This window comes from Eleutherodactylus coqui, chromosome 13 (genome assembly GCF_035609145.1).
Source record: "Eleutherodactylus coqui strain aEleCoq1 chromosome 13, aEleCoq1.hap1, whole genome shotgun sequence".
Lineage (NCBI taxonomy): Eukaryota > Metazoa > Chordata > Amphibia > Anura > Eleutherodactylidae > Eleutherodactylus > Eleutherodactylus coqui.
The window spans coordinates 160,976-185,638 of record NC_089849.1 but is presented as its reverse complement, the minus strand read 5'-3'; the positions used below and the strand labels follow the sequence as shown (position 1 = coordinate 185,638).

The 24,663-nt window shown below is 48.0% G+C and overlaps 1 protein-coding gene across 1 annotated transcript in view; it reads right to left on the bottom strand.

Annotated features, from left to right (window-relative positions):
- LOC136588652 (CCN family member 5-like) overlaps nucleotides 1-24,663 on the bottom strand; it is a 112,151-nt gene that overhangs the window by 33,189 nt on the left and 54,299 nt on the right. The window contains exons 3-4 of the mRNA XM_066588035.1: nucleotides 11,595-11,846; nucleotides 8,873-9,042 (exon numbers count right to left, since the gene is read on the bottom strand). Coding sequence (XP_066444132.1) covers nucleotides 8,873-9,042; nucleotides 11,595-11,846 — 422 coding nt within the window. The remainder of the gene's footprint in view (nucleotides 1-8,872; nucleotides 9,043-11,594; nucleotides 11,847-24,663) is intronic.

Sequence of the window (24,663 nt, the reverse complement as noted above, 5' to 3'; positions counted from 1 at the left end):
TTTTGTACAGTGTGAGGTATTGTAAACCATTCCTGAGATGCAAAGAAACTGGTAGCCACTAGAGATCAGCAAATATACTCGTTTCGAGTAATAACTCGATCGAGCACCGCGATTTTCGAAAAGATTTGGGGGGCGCCGTGGGTGAGTGGGGGGTAGCAGTGTAAGATGGTGAAACAGTCCTCCTGCTGTAAATGTCCTGGTTTCTGTTGTAACTGTCATTTTGTTTTTGACCACAAGAGGTCACTGTGCTCTGGACTGAGACAGAGAAAAAAGAAGTGCATCATGACCATAGAGAGGAGGAGGGAAAAGCGGTTAGGTGCGTGCGAGCGAGCTGAGATGAGCTGGTGAGGACTGCAGCTAGCGAGACAGACACTGCGATCCACCGGAAAAAGGACCCCAACGAGGGCCGGAGCTTCTGTGAGGGGAGCTGCATTAGAGACTGTTCCAGCGTTTGTCAGACTACCATCTTAACGGAGAAGATGGTCATTACAGACCGGGCTCAGAAGTAACGGCGTCAGTGAGTTCATATGGTTCTTGGATGAAATCCTATTCCTGCGTTCCGGACAAAGTCTAAAGGTACCCACCAGACCCGGGTCAGCCAGAGAACTAAGGCCTCTGGTGTAACCGTGCACGCACCGCCAATCTGACTGAGACTAATAACAAGGCCGGCAGTTAGTTAGTTAGTTAGTTAGGCATACTGATGGCCGCCGGCCGCACTGCTGGGGACTGAGCTGTCCGACATAGTCCTAACACACAGAGAACTCTATACTCGTAGAGCTGTCTAAGGATATCTACAAGTCACACGTTACGCAACTGTACTTTGCCTTGACTTGTGAGCTATATATATATTGTTATATCTGTTGAGTGGTGTTGTGTAAGGGGAGAATACGGGTGTGTTGATAAGATTGTAAGCTCTTGTGCTGTGCCGCCGGTGCTTCCCTAGCATCCTCACTGATTGTTCCTACTTCCAGGGTGATAGAAGGTAATAGCGGCTGGTTAGAGACGGCCTGCGGCTAGGCAAAAGCTTGGAGGATATTGAAGGCGCACATTATAGAGCACAGCGCTGCATGGCACAAGAGTCTCAGCTTCCCCGCTGAGTGTATGTAACTTTCTGGGGGAGTTCGGGTTGGTTAAGGGTTCTGCCAAATTAAGTAAAATCTCATTGCTACGGATTGGTTTTGAGTCGCGTCTTTTGTTCAGGACTTCGCTGTATTCTGGAAAGCCCACCCCGGTCGGCGGCTTACACTTGGCGTAGTTCGGCAGGATACAGCGATCGTCATGGACGGAGACGTGGCGGGAAACATTCCCCTAGCGCCAGCGGCCCAGGGTGCCCCTGCGCAACAAGAATTCCTAGCCCCAGTACCTGTCACGCCAGCCCAAGTAGGGTACTTATCGGCTGGAGCACTAATGCAGCACTTGCCAAAGTTTAACGGTAAAAATATGGGGTTGCAGGACTGGACCGAAAGGGTACAAAGTATAGTTAAATTGAGTAATTTGATACCTGCGCTGCGTGCAGAGATAGCATTGGGGGCCCTGGAAGGCGACGCTAGACGGACCGTGATGGTACGACCCGAGTCAGAAAGAGACACTTTGGAGAAAATATTCTCCCTGCTGGAGGGGGCACAGGGAGGGCGAACCAGGGTAGCGCAGTTGCGCAGCAGCTTCTTCAACCGGTCCCAGCGAGAGGGTGAAACGTTAATACAATACTCTAACGCCCTACAGGAAGTGTTGAATGAAGTGCAACGACGGGATTCAGGGGCCATGGGAGCTTTCAAGGAAGTGGACCGGCTACTACGAGACCAATTTATTCTAGGACTATCCAATAGATTTTTACAGGATAAACTGCAAGAGATGACCCGGGCAGATGCTGACCTGACATTTTATAATGTTTACCGGGCTGCTGTAGAGAGAGAAGAAGAGCCCATGGCTGTGAGTGTGAAGGCAGTGAGTAGCACCCAAGTGACAGGGGCCCGGGGAGGTCTTGAAGACTCCGAGTCCTTGAAGGATGTGGTCCAGGCCCTACGAGCAGAAATGAGAGAACTCCGCCTGGAAGTGTCCCAGATGAAGGCGGACTCATCCAGGGCCCCGGGATTGACCCCATCGTCCTGCCCACCTCCACAGAGAGTGTTCCGGGGGCAAGGATCCATTAATCCAGACCCATCCGGGGTGCGGGGATCAAGGGGACCTCTTTGCTGGAACTGCCGACGGTATGGCCATATCGCTCGAGAGTGCCACCAACAGACGGAACCTGAGCTGGCTTTAAACTTCCGACTGCCGCAGTAACAGGGCATCCTGCGGCAGTTCCCTCAGAGCTAAGCCCACTACGCAATGAACGCGATCTCTATGCTAGCAGTCCCATTATGGAAGCTGAGCTGGAGGGCCAAAAGGTACACTGCTTAGTGGATACCGGATCGGAATGCACCCTGATGCCGTTGGAGTTTTTCGAGAGACACTTCGGGCATATGATGGAACCGGAAGATGGAAGTGTTATCCGGTTGACAGCTGCCAATAATGGTGCAATGGATGTACAAGGGATCGTCTGGATGCGAGTCCGGCTGTTTGGGCAGGACATTGGCAAAAAGGGGATCGTGCTGGTAGATCATCCGTCCCGAAAGGGACTCGATGTAACGCTGGGCATGAACGTGCTGAGAGACCTCGATCATCACCTCTATGCCAAGGAAGGGCCTAAATACTGGCAGCGGACCACCACGCACCGGCCAACTCAAAAGGTCCTACAGCAGATGGTGAGGAGCTGCAGTTTACAGAAGAGCCTCATGTCAGGGTGTCCTATTGGGCATGTGAGAGTACCGCTGAGAGCTCCAGTGAAGATTCCACCACGCCAGGAGAAAATTTTGATGCTTCCAGTGGGAGCTGGGCGGCCACTGAATGGACTGGATGTCCTGATCGAACCTGCTCCACGGGGAGAACTGCAGAACCGCCCGCTGGTAGCCCGAGCACTCGTCACCGTGAAAGATGGGTGCGTGCCTATACGCTGCCTCAATGTCTGGGACAGTGAGTCGATCGTTCCTGGGAATACCCTGCTGGCTGAAGTTCATGTGCCCGAGGGCGGTGTCATTCACCGGAGGAGCTTCACGCTACAGCCAGATGGGAGGTCAGCTTGGACCTTTGATGTGAAGGTCCAGCAAGAACAGGCCCCAACAGCTGAGTGGAACGGTCGAGTGATCATGTCTCTGATGGGAGTGGACCCCCGCTCTCTGACCCCGGGGCAACAAAAGCTTCTGGAAGACACGCTATGGGAATACCAGGAAGCGTTCTCAAGGCATGATGAAGACTTCGGGTGTGCCACCGCTATCGAGCATGAAATCCCTACCCGCGACGCTGCGCCAGTTCGAGAACGGTACAGGCAAATCCCACCCAAGATGTATCAAGAGGTGAAAAATATGGTGGCCTGCATGCTGGAAAACCAGGTGATACAGGAAAGTAAAAGCCCGTGGGCTGCTCCTGTGGTCCTGGTGCGAAAGAAAGACGGAAGTCTTCGGTTCTGTGTAGATTATCGGAAATTGAATGCCCAAACCATCCGGGATGCTTATCCTCTTCCACGGATCGAAGAGTCACTATCCTCCTTGGGTCGAGCCAAGTACTTTTCCACGCTCGACCTGGCTAGTGGATATTGGCAAGTGCCAGTAGCTGAAAAAGACAAGGCAAAGACAGCCTTTATCTTGCCCATGGGACTATATGAGTTCAATAGGATGCCGTTCGGACTGACCAACGCTCCAGGGACGTTTCAGCGGTTGATGGAGCACTGTCTGGGTGACCTAAACTTTGAATCAGTATTGATATATCTGGATGACATTGTGGTGTTTGGGACTTCATTCGAAGATCATCTTAAAAAACTGCGGCAGGTCCTGGGACGACTACAACATCATGGTCTGAAAATCAAGCCCAAAAAGTGTCAACTGCTTCAACAGCGCATAGAGTTCCTGGGACATGTGGTCACTCCAGAAGGGGTACAACCGGCCCCTAGCAAGGTGGAGGCCGTGCAAAAGTGGCCCCAGCCAAGAACCCTACTGGAAGTACAAGCGTTCCTAGGCCTGGCCGGTTATTACAGGAGATTTATACCCAAGTTCTCTCATCTGGCCGGTCCACTAAACGAGCTGCTGAGAGGCACAACTGGAGGGCCCAGGAATCGCCCCATTGAGTGGGGGCCACGACAGCAAGAAGCCTTCGAGGCATTGAAAAGAACTCTGACCAGCGCCCCAATCCTGGCCTATGCACAGTTTGATAGCCCGTTCTTGCTGTACACGGATGGAAGTTTACATGGTCTTGGAGCTGTGTTATCTCAAGTTCAAGACGGGCGTGAGAGGGTCATTGCCTATGGCAGTAGGTCGTTAAGGGAGTCGGAGCGCAACCCTGACAACTATAGCTCCTTTAGGTTGGAGCTTTTGGCGCTGGTCTGGGCCATGACTGAGAAGTTTGCAGAGTATCTGATGGGTGCAGAAGTGACTGTGATGACGGACAATAACCCGCTAGCGCACTTGGAGAACGCTAAGCTAGGCGCCCTTGAGCAGCGATGGATGGCCCGCCTTTCCAAGTATCGATACCGCATCCAGTTCCGGTCAGGGAGGGAGAACGGCAACGCCGATGCCTTCTCCCGAGTTCCAGTGGGGTCGCCGACCAAGAGGGGAGAAGAGGATTTAGAAGACACTGAAATTCCACACCTCGGCAGAGTACCACCATTCCAGAATCTGACACATTCAAGTGGGGTGGCTTCAGGGATGCCGATGGTGTTGGGGAAGACGTTGGGAGATTGGGAACGAGTCCAAAGTAGCTGCTCGGACCTATGGAAAGTGAGAGAGTGGGTCCGAACTAAGGTTTGGCCTCGCCCGGACGAGCGGGCCAGTCTGACGCAGGAAGGTCAGAAGTTGCTGAGACAATGGGATAAGCTGAGTATTAACCAGGGGCTCCTGTGCCGGACCATATACGTACAGTCAGAGCTGCAGCACCGGCAACAGGTTGTCATCCCTATGTCACTGGGACCAGCTGCCGCTCAAGAAGCCCATGAGAGGGGGGCTCATTTCGGGAGCGCGAAGACGTACCAATGGCTCCAGCGCTTCGTATATTGCCCGGATTTGGGAGAAATGGTGACCGAGGCATGTCTGAAATGTCGGTCCTGCGGGCTGAGTAAAAGCCCCGAGCAACGGGCCCCTGTGCAAACTATCCGCACTTCCGCCCCCCTGGAAATCTTATTGATTGATTATGTACAGATCGGGTACTCTACCTCAGGACGCCCCTACTGTTTGGTCATGACGGACCACTTTACAAAATATGCAGTGGCCGTGCCCACCAGAGATCAGACGGCTGAATCGGCTGCTGAGGCAGTCTGTAAACACTTTATACAAGTGTTTGGGTGTCCGCGGAGAATTCATTCAGATCAGGGGGCATGTTTCCAGGGTGCTTTGATGAGGGAGCTGTATCAGCTCTATGGTATCGAACGTTCCCGCACGACTCCGTACCATCCACAAGGGAATGGGGCGTGTGAGCGGTTCAACCGCACCTTGATACAGATGCTGCGGACTCTAGAGGAAAGTCAAAAAGCCCAGTGGCCAGAGTACTTACCTGAGCTGATGTGGGCCTACAACAATAGGGTTCACAATACCACTGGTTACTCTCCACACATGCTTATGTTTGGGAGAGCAGGCCAGGAGATCGAGGATCTTCACATGCCGGATCCGAGACAGCCTCCGCCGAGAAGCACCACCGCCTGGGTGCAAGATCATCGTCGCCGACTGAGAGCAATACATAAGGTTGTGGGTGAGCGCCTGAGACAAGTGGTGCACCCCAACCCGGGGCCAGTGCAGATGGACGAGTATGCTCCAGGTGATCGTGTGATAGTCAGAGCCAAGAGGCCAACCGGAAAATTGGATGGGCGGTGGGAGGCGGTTCCATACATAGTGAAGCAGAAGGTAGATCCTGATATCCCCGTGTATGAGGTTGAGCCTGAGGGGAATGGGGGACCCTCAAGGAACCTCCACCGTAACATGTTGAGACACTGTCACTTTCAGCAACCTGCGGCTGATAAGGAGATGCTTATCCCTACCCCTAGTATTGGGGAACCCCTGGTAGATGATGAATGGTGGGTAGTTCCTGTCCCGGCCATGTCGGAGTCCCCGGTCGTGACAAGCTCGCCACCCAGGGAGAGAGATGCCCAGCCAGCAGAACCACATCCACCGAGTGTGCCAACTGTCCCTGGTCCTATGACTCTGCGCAGGACAGCCAGGTCCACCGCTGGTGTACCCCCACAGCGCTACGCGCAGGATGAGTTTGAGTGGGGGAGGTTGCCGGGGACGGCAACATCTAGTGGGGTGGCATGTAAGATGGTGAAACAGTCCTCCTGCTGTAAATGTCCTGGTTTCTGTTGTAACTGTCATTTTGTTTTTGACCACAAGAGGTCACTGTGCTCTGGACTGAGACAGAGAAAAAAGAAGTGCATCATGACCATAGAGAGGAGGAGGGAAAAGCGGTTAGGTGCGTGCGAGCGAGCTGAGATGAGCTGGTGAGGACTGCAGCTAGCGAGACAGACACTGCGATCCACCGGAAAAAGGACCCCAACGAGGGCCGGAGCTTCCGTGAGGGGAGCTGCATTAGAGACTGTTCCAGCGTTTGTCAGACTACCATCTTAACGGAGAAGATGGTCATTGCAGACCGGGCTCAGAAGTAACGGCGTCAGTGAGTTCATATGGTTCTTGGATGAAATCCTATTCCTGCGTTCCGGACAAAGTCTAAAGGTACCCACCAGACCCGGGTCAGCCAGAGAACTAAGGCCTCTGGTGTAACCGTGCACGCACCGCCAATCTGACTGAGACTAATAACAAGGCCGGCAGTTAGTTAGTTAGTTAGTTAGGCATACTGATGGCCGCCGGCCGCACTGCTGGGGACTGAGCTGTCCGACATAGTCCTAACACACAGAGAACTCTATACTCGTAGAGCTGTCTAAGGATATCTACAAGTCACACGTTACGCAACTGTACTTTGCCTTGACTTGTGAGCTATATATATATTGTTATATCTGTTGAGTGGTGTTGTGTAAGGGGAGAATACGGGTGTGTTGATAAGATTGTAAGCTCTTGTGCTGTGCCGCCGGTGCTTCCCTAGCATCCTCACTGATTGTTCCTACTTCCAGGGTGATAGAAGGTAATAGCGGCTGGTTAGAGACGGCCTGCGGCTAGGCAAAAGCTTGGAGGATATTGAAGGCGCACATTATAGAGCACAGCGCTGCATGGCACAAGAGTCTCAGCTTCCCCGCTGAGTGTATGTAACTTTCTGGGGGAGTTCGGGTTGGTTAAGGGTTCTGCCAAATTAAGTAAAATCTCATTGCTACGGATTGGTTTTGAGTCGCGTCTTTTGTTCAGGACTTCGCTGTATTCTGGAAAGCCCACCCCGGTCGGCGGCTTACAGCAGCGGGAAACAGGCGGGAGCCCTCTCTCTCTCCCTCCCCCCCCCTCCCCGCTGCAACCCCCCACTCACCCACGGCGCCCCCCGAATCTTTTCGCCCGAGTATGGAAGTACTCGAAAATCGCGGCGCTCGGGCGAAAAAGGGGCGTGGCCGAGTAGGTTCGCTCATCTCTAGTAGCCACCAGATTCTAAAGAAGTCCAGCTGTAAAGTGTCCTGAGAGTGTCGCCACCATCTGTATTATAGAGGAAATACAGCAATCTAAATGAGACTAATGCCCTAGTGTCACATCACTTATATGGTCTGCAGAGCACTTCTGTAGGTCTGGTATCTAACTATATAGGGTCACTGTATAGTGATTTCTATTCAGCATCATTATGGAAACATTATTCAATCACTATGTAGAGGTTGTTATAGTGGTCATGGTGTGGCAGTATTACCTGGGCCTTGTAAAGTGGCATTATAGGTAAGATTATGTCAGGATCAGCAGATGTAGATCCACTGAGCCGCACTCTGGCTTGACTTGGGGCTAAATCCAGAGCCAGCAGCTGAGGAACCCCTGTCTTCAGCTTTTAGCTCTAGCAGTCAGGATGTGGGCTTTGCTGAGGGGTCCCCAGGTTGTTACTCTAGAAGGGGTCCTAGTAATGTGGCAGCTGATGCTACTATAGGCCAAGGCACAGTACCTGAGGGTGTAAACAGAGGCAAAATTAGACGATCCAGGTCGGGCAGGCAGCACAACTTTAGGAGAAGGAACAGGCTAGAGGTCGGGACACATAGAATGGCAGGAAGCAGAGAGAAGTATCATCGGTGTAACAAGTCAGGGTCGGGTGCAGAGAATGCAGGGAAGTCAGGAATGGTCAAAATCAGAAACCAGAGAATCAGAACCCACATGGATAGCACCTTATAGGGAATCTGTTAACTCAAAAATACTATCCAAACTGCAGACATGACGCTATGGGATGGACTGCATGTCTGAGATGACAGATTCCCTATAAGCAGGACTACAAGAACACAAACGAATGCACCCTTTTAGAGTGCGACATGTGAGCGCATGCCTTCCTGGCCATAGACGAGAACCGTTCAAGTGCCAGAGCATGGCAGCTGCTGGAGGCAGGGATAGGATGCACAGCGAACCACCAGCAGAGGTAAGCTGACAGCTGCTGCAAACTGGAACATATCAGTCTTTGTGCAGTGTTTCTTATTTAGTAACAATATGGTAATACTATTCAGTCACTGTGTAGCCGTAATAGTGTGGCGGTATTATTTGGCGCTTGTATAGTGGTGTTATCGGTAATGTTAGTCGTTGTATTGTGTATTTATTCAGTAATTGCATAGTTATATTATTAAGTCACTATGTGTTGGTAATGGTAGTTGTCATGTGTGGCAGGATTATTTGGGACTTCTATGGATGTGGAAGATAGCTACCATCAAGGTGTTCAGCATCCCAACATTAACACTTACTCTGCCAGTTGAGAAGTCTCCACAGGGTCTAACCATGCACAGGCGGCTCTGGCTCTCCAGTCTGCAGTATGGATTTTGGTTGGTCACTCTTAAAGAGATCCCAATGCCACAGTCAGTAGAACAAGATCCCCATTCTGTGCTCCACTCAGGGCAGATGAATTCCACCGTGCCTGGCAAATCACAGTAAGATAATGAAGAGTTATTTGACATATGTATTGTTTAACATTGCTTATCCAACATATCCCATGGAGCTGTACAGAGGTTGCCGCCTCGCAGATCAGTCCCTGTATCCAGAAGCTCACAATCTAATTTACAAATATCAGACATATACTGGAACCGTTTGCAAAGGAAGCCAACTATCCTATATAGATGTTTTTGGAGTGTAGATAGAAACTGAAGAAACCAGAAGAAATCCACAAGAACCTAGCAGAAGATATAAACTGCAGTCAGAGGTTGTGCTTGGTTGCCTTTGAGGCCTAGACCCCAGCACTGCCATGGAACAGGCAAGCCCTGAGCCGCCATGCTTTATCCCTCCACATTATCCTAAAGAGAAGGAATGAAACGGGAGGTGGAGTCTATTGATTAGATAAGCAAAAGTATTAAATAGCATCAGCTTGGGAAGGAGGGAGAGTGAATTACCTATATGGTGGACTCCTTGCAGGAGACGAGTTGCATCTTACAAATACAAGAAAGCATATATTTGGCAGGCACCTTGCTACACTCATCAGGAGAGCTGTACACTAAAATATGGAAAGGGAAGTGAAAGGCAAAAATATACAACTAATGAATACAAGGGGGAACCTTGTTATTTGAAGTGGACAGAAGGAACAAAGACAAACAATTCAGAAGAATGTAGAGCAGCAAGAGACCCCGATCACAAACTAACATGTTCCTACACAAATGCCCAGAGCATGGGAAACAAATAGTGAGAATTGGAGCTTCTAACACAGGAAGAGAAATATGATGTCACAGGCATCATGGAAACTTGGTGGGATGATACACATGATTGGAATACAAGGCTTGACGATTACAATGTATTTACAAAGAAACCAAAATTTACAAGGAACAGATCTAATAAAGGGGGAGAAGGTGTTGTGTGTTAGGAAAACATAATCTCCACAGAGATTCAAGCTTTGGAGAATGGGAGTTCTGGGATGTATTAAGAGAAGCATAGAGTTTAGATCATGTGAAGGAATTAATCCCCTCTACTCTTCCTTAGTCAGACCTCATCTGGAATACTGGGTCCAGTTGTGGGCACCCCACTATAAAAAAGACAGACAAACTGGAGCAAGTTCAGAGAAGAGTCACCAAGATGGTGAGCGGTCTGCAAATCATGTCCTATGAGGAACGGTTAAAGGATCTGGGAATGTTTAGCTTGCAGAAGGGAAGGCTGAGAGGAGACTTAATAGCTGTCTACAAATATCTGAAGGGCTGTCACAGTGCAGGGGGGATCAGCCCTATTCTCATCTGTACAAGGAAAGACTAGAAGCAATGGGATGAAACTGAAAGGAAGGGGACACAGATTACATATTAGACAGTGAGGGGGATCAATTAGTGGAACAGGTTGCCACGGGAGGTGGGGAGTTCTCCTTCAATGGAAGTCTTCAGAGGCCGGACAGACATCTGTCTGGGGTGACTTAGTGATCCTGCATTGATTAGGGGGTTGTACCCCATGACCCTGCAGGACCCGATGACCGCTGAAGGACGCGATGACCCCTGGAGGTCCCTTCCAACTCCACCATTCTATGATTCTAGGATAGCTCTGCCTTTATATGAACGGGGTTGGGAGTGCTTGTCCTCCTGCTTGTTCTGGACCACTTAATAGCCTGCTTTCCTTTTTTTTTCTTACTTGGTAGGTGGGCTTTTTGTTATGGTGTGATTTACTTTCACAGCAGTTGGCAGCAAGGTTGTCTTGGATAAAACTTATTGTAGGGTCAGTGCCCATTGGAGTTCTGGGAGCCCACTGCCATGGAGGAATGTTTGAGGGGTGTTCCTTTGGTTAGCTTCAAAGGAACTAATAATTGCAGTAACCGGAGATATTTACCCACATTGAGTTGGCGCAGTATGACTGGGGATGTACCTTGGGTGACGGGTGATCATGGTTTAGAGAGGTCCAGCAGATATAGCACTGAATCTGCACCCTCTATAATGACTCATTATAACACGATTAGCAGTAGATGTGATAATGACCTGAAAATCTAAAGGTATAGTTTTTTTTCCTGTTCATATGTGGTGATTTTATAGGTTGATTGATGACATTCACTTTTTTTGTAAGAGCTAAGTGATTCATTGTCATATAGTTATGTTCACAAAAATGTTTATAGTTATGGCACTTTCAATATAACGATGAAAATAGCTTGGTCATTAAGGCACAAATAGGTAAGAAAGTTCTTATTATGCAAACCCTTTAATAGCCAGCATGGAGAGCCGCTATAAAGAGATGCTCTTATTTTGGAGGACCTAGTGTATTGATGTCAAATGTACCCTTTACATTAACCTCAGGTGGAGTGACCCTTTAGTATTCTACAAATCACATGTCATTGACGGCACGCAGATCAAAGTCAATGATGATAAATACGTCCCACTCTCCCTTTGACTCCAAGTATGCAGCTGCTGGCCACAAAGTTTATGTATGCATTGATATATTCTGGCCATGTGATTGACAGGCAGTTATCTAATCATCAGTCATCATCTATCAGTATATTTACAGTTCTTTGTTTACCTTGTTCCAGACTGGTAAGGAGCTTGGGCTGTTGGGGTCCATCACAAATCCACTCATAACAGCACTTCCCTGGGACATCAACTCTCAAAGGAAAGGGGCACGTTGGGCTTGGGAGCCGGACATCCTCGCTGCACAGTGGGATACAGGTAACTCCACCATCCACGCATGTGCAGCGGACCTTACAGCTCGGCTGAAAGGTTTCCCCATCATCATAGACTTTCCCATCAATGTTACAGCTGCCACCTTGGTTATCTGTGGAGAATCCATGCCATCAAAATCAGAAACTATTACTCTGTGGGAATAATGCACCTCCAAGAATGCAACACAAGTATTGTAAAAATGTCAACATCCCTAAAGAACAACATTGTTTTCGGTTATTCACCAATATTGAGATGAGCACAAGACAATGTAATTGCTGACACCGGTGGGTACTGGTGGGTACATGGGCTGTGGGATAACATGCAAGACATCAGAGGTGGGCACTTGATGGGCACTTGAGCTGTAGGATAATGTACAAGATGACAGACGAGTGCACCAGATGGGTACATGGGCTACAGGAGAATATACATAATGTCAGAGGTTAGGAAGTAGATGGGTATAAGGGCTGTAGGATAATATACAGTGCTATAGTTGGGCACTGCATGGACTCATGGGATAAAGGATTTTATATAGGATAATGTACAAAATGACAAAGGTGGGCACATGGGCTAAAGGATAATATACAGGATGTCAGATGAGCACGGCATGGGCTCATGGGCTGAATAATATACATGACAAAGGTGGGAAACGGATGGGTTCATTGGCTATAGGATAATATACATGATGACGGAAGTGGGAATTAAATGGGCAAGTGAGTTGTAGAATAATATACTGTTAGGGATTTAATGTGGATCTGCAGTGTCACCCAACCAGTAGATGGATCAGACTGGCAGGGCAGACAGACCACTCTGGAAGCGTAGATGCTTACCGCTGGAGGCGTAGCTTGGAATGCAAAGGTGATCAGGGGATCTAGCCCTATGCTGGAAGCAGGGGATGGAAAGTCCCTGACTAACAGCAGAGAATTCACCCTGACAAGGGCGGCCCTGCACGGGAACCTAGGTGCTGATTAACCCTGTACCCTGTCAGGACTGGTCACCAGGAAGCCAGGAAGTTGGAAAACACCACACCATTTGCAGAACCCAGGAGTGGGCAACTTCAGGACCAAGCTGGAAGTACTGAGCAAACCAAATACACCAACTACAGACACAGGAACAACAGGATTAGCTGTGACACGTGCATACATGAGAGGATTCATACACCAACACTGCAGCACAGGCTGTCAGGTCTGAGGCCTCTATATAGTGGTAAAGAGATGACAAACAATTTGCAGCTGGGTGGAAGAGGCAGAACCAATTTAAGCATGGATGTGTTGGAAAAAGGCAATCACAGATTCAGAGCATGATGCCCACATCTGCCAGACCCAACATATACATTGTGACATATACTGTATAAGAACAGGATTGGTACATAGGCTATAGGAGAATATACCTAATGTCAGAGGTGGGCACTGGATGGGTACATGAGCTGTAGGGTAATATATATGACTTCAGAGGTGGGCTCCTGATAGGCTCATGGGCTGTATGATAATTTCCAAGATGACAGAAGGACACAGGATGGGCACATGGGCTGTAGGAAAATATACATGTCAGATGTGGGCACTGGATGGGCACATTGGTTAAAGGATAAAATACATGACAACAGAATTGGGCACTACATGGGCCGTAGGATAATATACATGACATCAGGGTTAGCAATGCTGCAGCACGACAGACCCTCTGAATGCCAGGGAGATGACTGCTTCAGTAAGAAGGGGAAGGGGAGCACAGGGCAGGCTAAACAGGTCCTAGTGGTGGGGGACTTAATTATAAGGGGGACAGATAGGGAAATCTGCCACAAAGACTGGGCTCAAACGGTGTGTCTTCTTTCTGGCACTTGATTTTGAAACATCGTAGATCAGGTTGACAGATTACTGTGGGGGCTGGTGAGGATCCAGCGGCCATAGTGCATATTGGCACCAATGACCAAGTTAGAGGTCAATGGAGGACGATTTCAGGGACCTAGGATCTAAGCTCGGGGTGAGGATCTCCAAGGTAGTTTTCTTGGAAAAACTACCTGTACCATGAGCCACACCAGAAAGGCAGTGGTAGATTAGGGAGGTCAACAAGTGGCTCCATAGTTGGTGAAGGAAGGAGGGGTTTGGGTTCGTGGAAAACTGGTCTGACTTTGCTGTCGGCTACAAGCTCTACTGTAGGGATGGGCTGCATCTCATTGAGAGGGGGCAGCTATGTTGGTGGAGAAGAAGGCTAGAAGGTTGGAGGAGTACTTAAACTAGGGATCAGAGGGGAAGGCAACAAGAGCAATAGGGGGGAAGACAGTGTAGAGAGTGACCTTGGACCAAGTAATGGGAATGGGGTTCACGCGGGTGGAGGGGTTAGAACTGACAGAAAAGCTAATAGGACCATAAGTATCATAATGAATATAAATAACATCAACCATATTAATTGTTTGGCAAAGAATGCAAGAAGTCTGATCAGAAAAGTGGATGAGCTTGAAGCGAGAATGACTGATGAAAATTACGATATAGTAGGAATAACGGAAACATGGCTTAATAAGTGCGACTGGGCGGTGAATTTACAGGGTTACAATCTCTTCAGAAGAGACCGTGGGAACCAGAAAGGAGGGGGGGTATGTCTGTACGTTAAATCGTACTTAATGCCGAGGCCACAAGATAATATAGGTGCAGGAGATGAACACGTGAAATCTCTGCGTGTAGGAATGCAAGGAGGGAAAAACAACAAAATACTGATAGGGGTTTTTCTATAGGCCACCAAAAATAACAAAAAAAAAATGAAAACTTATTACTAAGACAAATAGAAAAGGTGCCAAACTGCAATGAAGTAATTATTATTAGGTGACTTTAATTATCCAGATATAATAAGGGAATATGAAACCTGCGAATCTCACAGGGGTGATAAGTTCTTGAGAACAATTAAAGATAACTACCGTACCCAACTTGTGCGGGAGCCAACTAGAGGGAGGGCCATCCTAGACTTATTATTAACTAACAAACGAGACAGAATCATGGGGGTACAGGTTGAGGAATACTTGGGAAATAATGACCACAATATAATTAATTTTTAGTTGTCATTCAATAAGAAGCCTTATCAGGGAGCGACAAATAAACTAAACTTTAGTAAACAAAATTTGATCAGCTGAGAACTACTATCGGTAACATTAATTGGGACAACATCCTCATAAATAACAGTACAGAAAATAAATGGGAGAAGTTTACCATCCCAGACAGATATTTGTCTAGTCTCTGTTTGAACACTTCCATTGAAGGAGAACTCCCCACCTCCTGTGGCAACCTGTTCCACTCATTGATCCCCCTCACTGTCTCATATCTAATTTGTCTCCTCCCTTTTCAGTTTCGGGCTCATTCACCGTGCACAGAGAATTTTAGACTTGAGAGGCGCTGAGCTGCGCCAGAAATAATTAAGCCACTGTATACCGCAGATACCTAGCCCTAATTTACCGACCACAGACTTGTAGATATGACAGGCTGTATGCAGGCCCAGAAAAATTGAACCAGCGTGTAGCGCTGAGATCTAGGGCTAATTTACCACACAGAGACTTTTAGATTTGAGAAAATGTGAACAAGGCCAGAACTAATTTAACCAGTGTATAGCGCTGAGAAATAGGGCTCATTCACCGCGCACAGAGACATTTAGACGAGAGACGCTGAGCTGCGCCAGAAAAAATTATAGCACTGGTAGATACACTGCAAAACAGCACCCACACACGGGTATATAGCGTACACCAACACACGTGGGCAAAATACAGCCGGGATGCTTAAAAAAAATTAAAACGATGCACTACTGGTCCCAGCCAGCCAAACTGATAATGCACACAATGAGAGGAGTAGCCCTAAGAAGGACTGTTGGGTTCTTGTAGTCAAGATCCCTGTCTAACCCCAACCTAATCCCTACACTAACACTTTCCCTATCTCAGCAGCTCTATCCCTAAACTCTGCCACCACGCGCCTGAGGCGAGCCGCGGGCGGCACCATTTTAAGTACTCGGCGGTCACTTGATCCGGCCAGCCACTAACTGCTGTTGGTGGGCAGAGGGCTGGCACGTCACAGCAGGAAGTGGTAAAGCCTCCCCACATGTTTAGTGGCTAAAAAAATGGCACTAAACATGCGGAAGGGGAAGGGAAATGACATTTACTTGAGCACCGCGTGGTGCTCGACTCGAATAGTCTATACTTGATCGAGCATCAACCTCGGGCGAGTGTGCTCGCTCATCTCTAGTGTTAACCAGCCTAATGTACTTTACAATGTATGTATAAAATTTAAAAAAAGCATACTCCGAGGATTATGTTGTACAATGAATCAGAAGGATAAATTAACATGTTTGAGAAAAAATAGTGAATTAAAGTGTCTCAGCAAGTGTATGATGAAGGTTACAAGCAAACTGAATGGATTTTAAAAGGATGTTAATGTACACTAATTAATAATATAATAATCTTTATTTGTATAGCACCAATTTATTCCGCGGCCCTTTTGAGGCACAGGGGGAACACAAATAATACAAAGATTACAGAAATTACAAAAGTTACATATGGTATTCAATTATTTGGAAACAAAGGGAGTAGGGTGATGCAGAAGGTGGAGCAAGAGGGAACACAGCAATAACGTTATATACAGACACAAACGGGGTGGGGGTAGTGCAGGATATACGGGGCAGGAAGTGTACATGATAGGAAAAAGTGGAAAGCCATATGGAGGGGCCGGGGGCGTATTGTGGGGGGGTGGGGGACTAGATCAGAAGGTTTGGTGTGCTTCTCTGAAGGTGTGTTTTTAAGGTGCATCTGAAGTTTCATGCATGGGGGATTGTATGGATGTTTTGGGGAAAAGCTTTCCAGAGGATTGGTACTGCTCTAGAGAAATCCTGGTGGCGAGCATGCAAGGTTCGTATTAGAGGAGTGTTTAGTCTGAGTGTGTTAGCAGAGCAGAGCATGCCGGCTGGGTGATGTATGGATAGGATAAAAGCGATGTACGGTGGTGCGGCACTGTGGAGAGCTTTGTGGGTGAGGGTGATGAGTTTGAATTGAGTTCTGTAGTGTATGGGCAGAACTGAAGATGAAGGGAAGACTAAGGGGAGGTTTGAGATGGGTCGGTAGTTGGCAGCATCGTTTGGGTCAAGGATCAGTTTCTTTAGCAGTGGGGATATGATTGAGTGTTTTAATGAGGAAAGGAAAAGGTTGAAGAATGTGGTGAGGTGAGCCAAGGAAAGGAACCAGAGGAGGTGCGAGGGAAGAGGGTAACCAGCACAGGTGGTGGGGTGAGCAGCGGAAAGAAGTCTGGAGACTTCTTCCTCTGTCATTGGTTCTAGTATAGATAGTTAATGAATGTTGGATGCAGTGCTAAAGAGACCGGGATCAGGGCTAGCCGTGTAATGTTCAGAGAGTGGAAGATGATAGTGAGGAAATGAGGAAAGTGAAATGAACTTGTTTGGCGTGGGGGAGGACGAGGTTGTAGGTTTTGAGCATAAATTTGAAGTGGGTGAAGTCTATGGGCTGTTTGGATTTTCTCCACATTTGTCAGCACACCTAGAGCATTGCCAGATAAAGTGTGTTTGGGGCATGAGCCAAAGTTCTTGTGGTCTGCGGAAGAAGGCTTGGGTCATGGGGGGGTGCCGCTTCATGTAGGGCGCAACTGAGGGTGGTGGAGTAGTGTTTGGCAGCCAGATTGGGGCATGAGAGGAGAGAAATGGGGACAGGGAAGAGTGTAATGTCTCGGCAAACTGCTGGGAGCGGATGGTCTGGAGGTTCCTAGAGGTGCAATAGGTGGGAGGGTCTAGGGAGATGCTATTATGCCTAATGGAAAAGGAGAGGATGTTGTGATCAGAGAGTGGGAGGTGGAAGTTTGTAAAGTGAGAAGTCGCACAGAGGTGAAGGAAAATTAGGTTGAGTGTGTTGCCGCCTCTGAGTGGAGAAGTCTGAGAGTTGTGACACTCTGAGGGAGGAGGTGAGTGTTAAAAGCTGGGAGGCAGATGGGAGATGTCGAAGTCCCTGAGGATAAAGGTTTGAAGTTCGCAGGATAGGAAATGGGGGAGCCAAGCTCTGAAATGGTCCAGGAACAGGCAGGTGGGACACAGAGGCAGGTAAATGACAGCAGGGACAGTTGTCAGAAAAGTCGTAGGATATGGACTTCGAATGACGAGAAGGTGAGGCAGGGAGCCAGGGGAATGACTTGAAGGTGCAATTTGGTGAGAGAAAAACATCTACTCCTTTGCATCACCTGTCATCCGATCTGGTGGTGTGGGAGAACTGTAGGCTATCAAAGAACAATGCAGCTGGAGTGGCAGAATCGAACTGCTGTATCCATGTTTCGGTGAAGGTGAGCAGGTTGAGACATTTGGAAGTAAAGAGTTGGTTGAGTTTGTTGCACATGGAGTGGGAGTTGCAAAGGGCTCATTTGAAGGGGACAGGAGGGTGAGCGTAGGCTAATGGTTGGCTTTGGGGGTGTTTTGGTGTGATTGGGGGAAGTTTTAGCAGAGAGTAGTGCGGGGTCAGCTAGGATTGGGGAAGATGTCCCCCGCAACTAAAAGTAGTAGGGTAGCGAAGGTTAGCAGGTGATTGGGGGATTTGTGAGAGTGACTGGGGTGGTTCCTGGTGGTGGGAGGGGGATGGAGGCATTTAAGGAAGGTGAGGAGTATGTGAGAGCTGTGCATGGGCGATGAGAGCAGGGAGGGGCTGATTTGGATGGAATGTATTAGGGCTTGGTGTTGGAATAAAGTGCTAAGGCTAGTAGTTGAGCAGTGGATGTTAGTACAAAGATGAGGGTGTTCATGTGCAGGGTGTCCACCTGTCTCCTGTGCTGTTTAACTACATAATTCGACTGCATAATACACTTGATCCAGGACACTTAATACAGGACACACATGCGTGCCAGTCTGGGTAACACTAAATGTATAGATCAAGCTATAAAGCTACAGCTGGGAGTGGCTAGTTAGATTATATTAGTTAACCAGCTGGGCCCATCCTTGCAAGGCAAGTAAGCAGGATAGAAGAGGGGGATGTAAAGGTTTATTGCTCTTTGATAAACTAAACGTGACCAACAAATTAAGATGAGACAGAGGTGGGGGAAAATGCTGTTGGGGGAGGTGTTAGGGAAAAGTGAATACAGTAGCAATTTGAGTCAATGCAGGAAGAATGTAGGAACATACCATTCACACACAGTTCTACATTAAATGAACATGAATCAGTGGCCCAGCAGACAGCATTCCAGCAGAGTGGAGTCAAATCGGTCAATTCAGTTTGAATAGAGACAATAATTTAAAAGTTGTCAGTATATAAAAAAAATAAGAATTGAAAATGTGTGGGTTTTTTTGCTGCACAAGACAATTAGGATGTAATACTTGTTTGTTCAATGTGTACACATACGGTACATATATAAAATGAGGTGTACTGTGGGAACACTTGATTTGGAGAGTAAAAGATATGTTTAAATAGTAAGCCAGGCTCCTAGATGATGTAATGATTTTGCCCCTTGTCAATATAGACCAGTCTAGCGAAGAAAACGTGTGTGTACGTTCTTAATGTGTACAATACAAGAATATGGTGTATCCAAAATATTGGATTTTGCTTCGAATACTATTGAAGTATGATGCTAAAATGAGATATTTGTGCATTTGACAAACTTAATAGCATTGCAAACAGAATCAAATTAATAGCAAAATTTGCGTAGGGGGTATCACATTTCCAATGTGGGCAGATTTATGATGTCAAAAATATGATCAGAAATTGAATATACCCCAAACGGTATTAAGTATCGAACCAGCAGTTATCCATTATTATGCAGTGTGGTTACAGATTGTAAATTCTTCCCCCTAGCTGCAACAAATTTTTAGGCAGGTACCAGCGGAGTTATGGGCCGCCTTCCGGTCATAGTCCCTCATACAGTCATGGAAATACTGCATAGAGCACAAATTAAACATCCATCAGCTGCCAGACTCACTAATTATGAGACTACCCTGCTAGCACTTTCACAACACAATTGGAAATTTTGTTGGATCATTGGTTAAACCAATCCAGAATGCAGAAGCAGTATCTTTGGTGTACAAGGTTTTAGTTTTTCCCAAACAGGTGGCAGTTATCAAAGTCCAGGCTCATACCAAGGAGACAACCCCTGAGAATCTAGGGAACTGGAGACTAGATGCAGCATCCAGACTCCCCTTAACTGAGGTAAAACCTTGTTGCGCTTGAAGTGGATGTGAATATCTTTCTGTTGCTTAACTCGCAGGAACAGGCCTCAAAGGAAGAGTGGCAAAAGAGAGGAGCAAACAGAACACTGACGGGTTTTGAGGAAGGGTAAACTCCTGCGCTTTCCCCGCAAGCTCTACTCTGTGATATAACACCTGAGCCATGGTCCAACCCATCAATCCTAGGATGTACTGTGTGGTATAGTGTCTTCTGCTTAGCGTGCCTCATGGTTCAACATGACCCATTTTATACAGGGATGCACCCATCACAACCCAGGCCAATTTGTCAAAGTGCATCCTCGATATTGCTGCAAGATCAGACCATCTGTTTCAGTGACTGTAGATTGACTGCATACAGTGGGTGTTTTGGAGTTTATGTTGGTTTGCATAGACCTCTTCTCACATCAGCTGGAGATGTGGCTTGAAAAATTAAATAAAATGCCAATACCAAAACTACGGGTAAGAAATTGTTGCATAAAGTAATTTGTATATATGGTGTAACAGAAGTCGTAGAAAATTATACATGTACACATTTTATTAGTCACTCAACACCTAATCATAAGACTAAATTGAGTCCCTATGAAGTTATGTTTGGTCACTCATAAATGTGCATTTTCCTCAATTCTAGATCCAGACTCAAAAGTGAGGATGAGTAGTTTGCTTTTGGGTGACTGGGTTGTCCTAAAGGGACATATCAGAAAAAGTTTGGAATCAAGATTTGAGGGTCCATACCAGATCCAGTTGACAACTACCACTTCAGTCAAATTGGAAGGAAAAGACAACTGGGTACACACCAGCCACTGCAAGAGAGTTCTTGCTCCAAACCGGAAAGACAGGTATTAGGTTTACCTGTTAATTCCCTTTCTTGATGTCATCCTGACAGCATGCACCTGGAGGTTGCCTGCTGGACACCTGTTGGGACAGGAAGCGGAAAAACACAAAAGGCAACTCCCATCACCAGCTAACCAGTGTGTACCAAGTAACTACAGTGACCCGGCTTTGCTCAACCAATGTTTCTTTAATATTAAAATCGTAAATTACAGTACGTTACTTCACGTGAACATAAGACTCAAAAGGGGAGGGAAAAGCCCCTAGGCTGTCAGGATGACATCAAGAAAGGGAATCAACAGGTAAACCTAATTCCTGTCTTCTCCTCGTCATCCTGACAGCATACACCTGGAGAATGCCAAAAACATGAGGGCTTTTATAGGGGAGGGGGACTACCGCCTGTAGTACTTTATGCCCGAAGGCCATATCCTGTCCGGCTTCCAAGTCCAGGCCATAGTGTTTAGTGAATGTGTGAGTACTGGACCAGGTGGCGGCCTTGCAAATTTGGTCTGTTGTTGCCTGGGCTCTCTCTGCCCAGGAACAAGCGAACGCCCCGGTGGAGTGGGCTTTAAGGTTGCCCGAGAGGGGGGAAACCCCTTGGGACCAGTACGCGTCCGATAGCCCTATTGAGTATTGACCCATCGCGCTATGGAGTCCTTAGTAGCGGCCCCTCCTCTGCCCGGACCCTGAAATTAAACAAAGATTGTTAGATTTCCTGAAGGAATTGGTAGCCTCCAAACACTTTAAGACTGCCCGCCTGACGTCTAAGTTATGGAACTGCTGTTCCTTGGTGTTACGAGGATCCTGGCAGGAGGGAAGGACTATAACCTGTTCCCTATGAAAATCCGTAAGGATTTTGGGCTGGAAAAAGGGGCCAGGCTTGAATACTACCTTGTCTGGAACTACAGTCATGTAGAAAGTCCTAATGAAGAGGGATTGAATCTCCCCAATCCGTCTAGCGGACGTGATGGCAACCAGGAAGGTTACCTTGTAGGAAAGGATTCTGATTGAGAGCTCCTCCAGGGGCTCGAAGGGATGTTCACAGAGTGCCTGCAGTACTAAATTAAGGTCCCAGGGGGGCATTGTTTCCCTATGGTCACCTAAGGGAGGAGTCAAAAATGGCTCCCAAGGCAGCTACCTGGACCTTGAGGGTATTAGGACTTAGTCCCATATCCAGACTATCCTGCAGAAAATCTAAGATTTGGCTGACTGAGATTGTGGATGCTATGACCCAGCCACCTAGAAAAGGTACCCCACATCCTGACATAAATCTTCTTGGTAGATTTAAGACTTTCACATAAGGTAGATACTATTCTATCTGACAGACCCTGGTTCAGGTATTTTACCCGTTCAGTTTCCAGGCCACCAGTCTGAACCTTCGGACCTCTTGACATAACAGAGGACCTTGCTGCAGGAGATCGTCTCTCTGAGGGAGATGCAGAGGGTCCTGGGTCGAGAGCATCCAGGAGCGAGAACCAGGGTCTTTTGGGCCAGAAAGGAGCAACTAGGATAACAGAGCCTGGAGACCCCCGGATTTTCCTCAAGACCAGCGGGATTAGAGGTATGGGTGGGAAGGCATAAGCGAGATCCCAGTCCCTGGTCTGAGAAAGAGCGTCTATTCCCAGTGAATCCCTGTCTGCTCCCCTGGAAAAGAAGCGGGGGCATTTGGCGTTCTCCTGGGGGGCGAACAAGTCCACCTGTGGTGTCCCCCACTCTTCTGTAATTAGACGGAATGCATGTGGGTGAAGTGTCCACTCCCCCGGGTCTGTTTGTGGCTGAGGAGATCTGCTATAAGGTTCTCTGGACCCCTTACGTGGAAGGCTCTGATGGATAGTGTCCGTTGTTCTGTCCATCCTAGAAGGTTCGCCGCCAGGCCTTGGAGTCGTGGATTCCGGGTAGACCCCTGGTGAGGAATGAGGGACACAGTTGTCACATTGTCTGAAAAGATTTTAATGTGTCTACCTCTAATTTCTGCCTTGAAGCCGTGAACCTCCTTCCAAACAGCACATAGTTATTTATAATTAGAAGACTGAGCCGCCTCCTCCTGGTTCCAGCCCCCCTGGACGTGATAACATCCCAAGTGGGCCCCCCAGCCAGTCGCACTAGCATCGGTGAAGATAGAGATTGGGAATGCCGGGTACCAGACTGTGGATCTGGCGAGGTTGGACGATGACAACCACCACTCTAAGGATTCTTTGATCCTGGGGGAAAGGGAAACTAACCAATCTAGGGAAGAAGGTGATCTATCCAAATTACTGAGGATAAACTCCTGCAAGGTCCTGCAGTGAAGCTGAGCCCATGGGAGCACCCCAATGCATGATGTCATGAGGCCGAGGACCCTCATGCCTTTCCTAATGGAAATCTTAGCGGAGAGAAAAAGTGCTAGCACCGCCTTCTGTCTCTACGGAGGAAGGGAAGAACGCTGGAGGCAAGAATCCAAGATAACTCCTAGGAACTTCTTTTGGCATTAAGGAAGGAGACTAGATTTATCGTAGTTGGCAATCCAACCCAATGACTCAAACAAATGGAGAGTGAAATTAATATGAGCTTGTAGCTCTGGCACTGACCCCGCTACCATCAGGAATTCATCCAAATATGGGATGATTATTATATTATTGGCCCTCAGGAAAGCTATAATTTCCAACACAACTTTGGAAAACACCTGAGGTGCTGAAGAGATCCCAAACGGTAAGCATACAAACTGGAAGTGTGACACCGAACCGTCAATGACCAGAACAAACAGTAGGAATTTCTGTGAATCTGGGTGAATGGGGACGTGGTAATAAGCGTCCTTTAGGTCAATGGTGGCCATGACACTACCGGGCGCGATTAAGGGGATCGTTGATCGTACTGACTCCATCTTAAATCTCCTGTAAGAAATATATTTGTACAGGAATTTTAAATTAATAATTGTTCTATAAGAACTGTTGGGCTTCTTGATGAGGAACAGGGGGCCTACGGGGAGGGGAGGAAGAAAATTCAATTTTGTTGCCCTCCTTAATAAGGTGCAGGGCCCAGGGACTGGACGTCACTTCCTCCCACCTAGAGGCAAACTGCCTCAGTCGACCCCCGACCTATAAGGTCTCAGCCATAGGTGACCCCGAGAGCGATGTCTCACCCTTTCCGCCTTTGGGGTAGGACCAGCGTCCGGTCTTCCCTTTCCCTTTATACGGTCTGTTGGGAAATAATGGAGGGTAGGAGGAGGAAGGGCACCTGAAGGTCCTCTCTGTAGGGAGCCCGTGGCTCTTGTCCGATGCCTTCTCCAACAATAAGTCTAGTGAAGGCCTGAAAATCCTGTGGCCCTGGAACGGCAGGGCACAGAGTCTATTCTTGGAGGTACTATCCCCAGTGCAGGCTTTGACCCAAACAGCTCTCCTAGCTGTATTGGGGAGAACTGCTGAGTGGGCTCCAAATCTTACGGACTCCATGGAGGCGTCCGCCAGAAATCCTGTTGCTAGCTGGAGTAGAGGCAAGCAACTGGCAATGTCTTCCCTAGAACCCCTTTGGGCAACCAGAGACTGGAGCTGGTCCAGACAGTCATGGACCTCGCAATAGATTTGGCTGTGATATTCGCCTTCATAGCTAGGGCAGCGACTTCCCATGCTTTTTTCATTGAGGAATCCACTTTAGCGTCTAGTGGATCCCACAACTGCGAGACGTCCTCGAAGGGCACGGCCGCTTCCTTGGATACCTTGGCCACTGCTAGGTCCACCTTGGGGGTAGCTTCCAAGAAGTAGACGTTTGTGGAAAATATCAGGCGATCCCTGAAGTCTTTTGGAAGGGAGAATTTATATTCCGCCTGCCTCCACTCTGATAAGATCAGCTGCTTCAGGATGTCGTTAACCAGAAATGTCGGTTTCGGTTGTGGTTGAAGACCCTAGAACAGGCTGTCCTGGAGTGAGGACTGTTGCGGAGCCTCATCCTCCACTTGCATA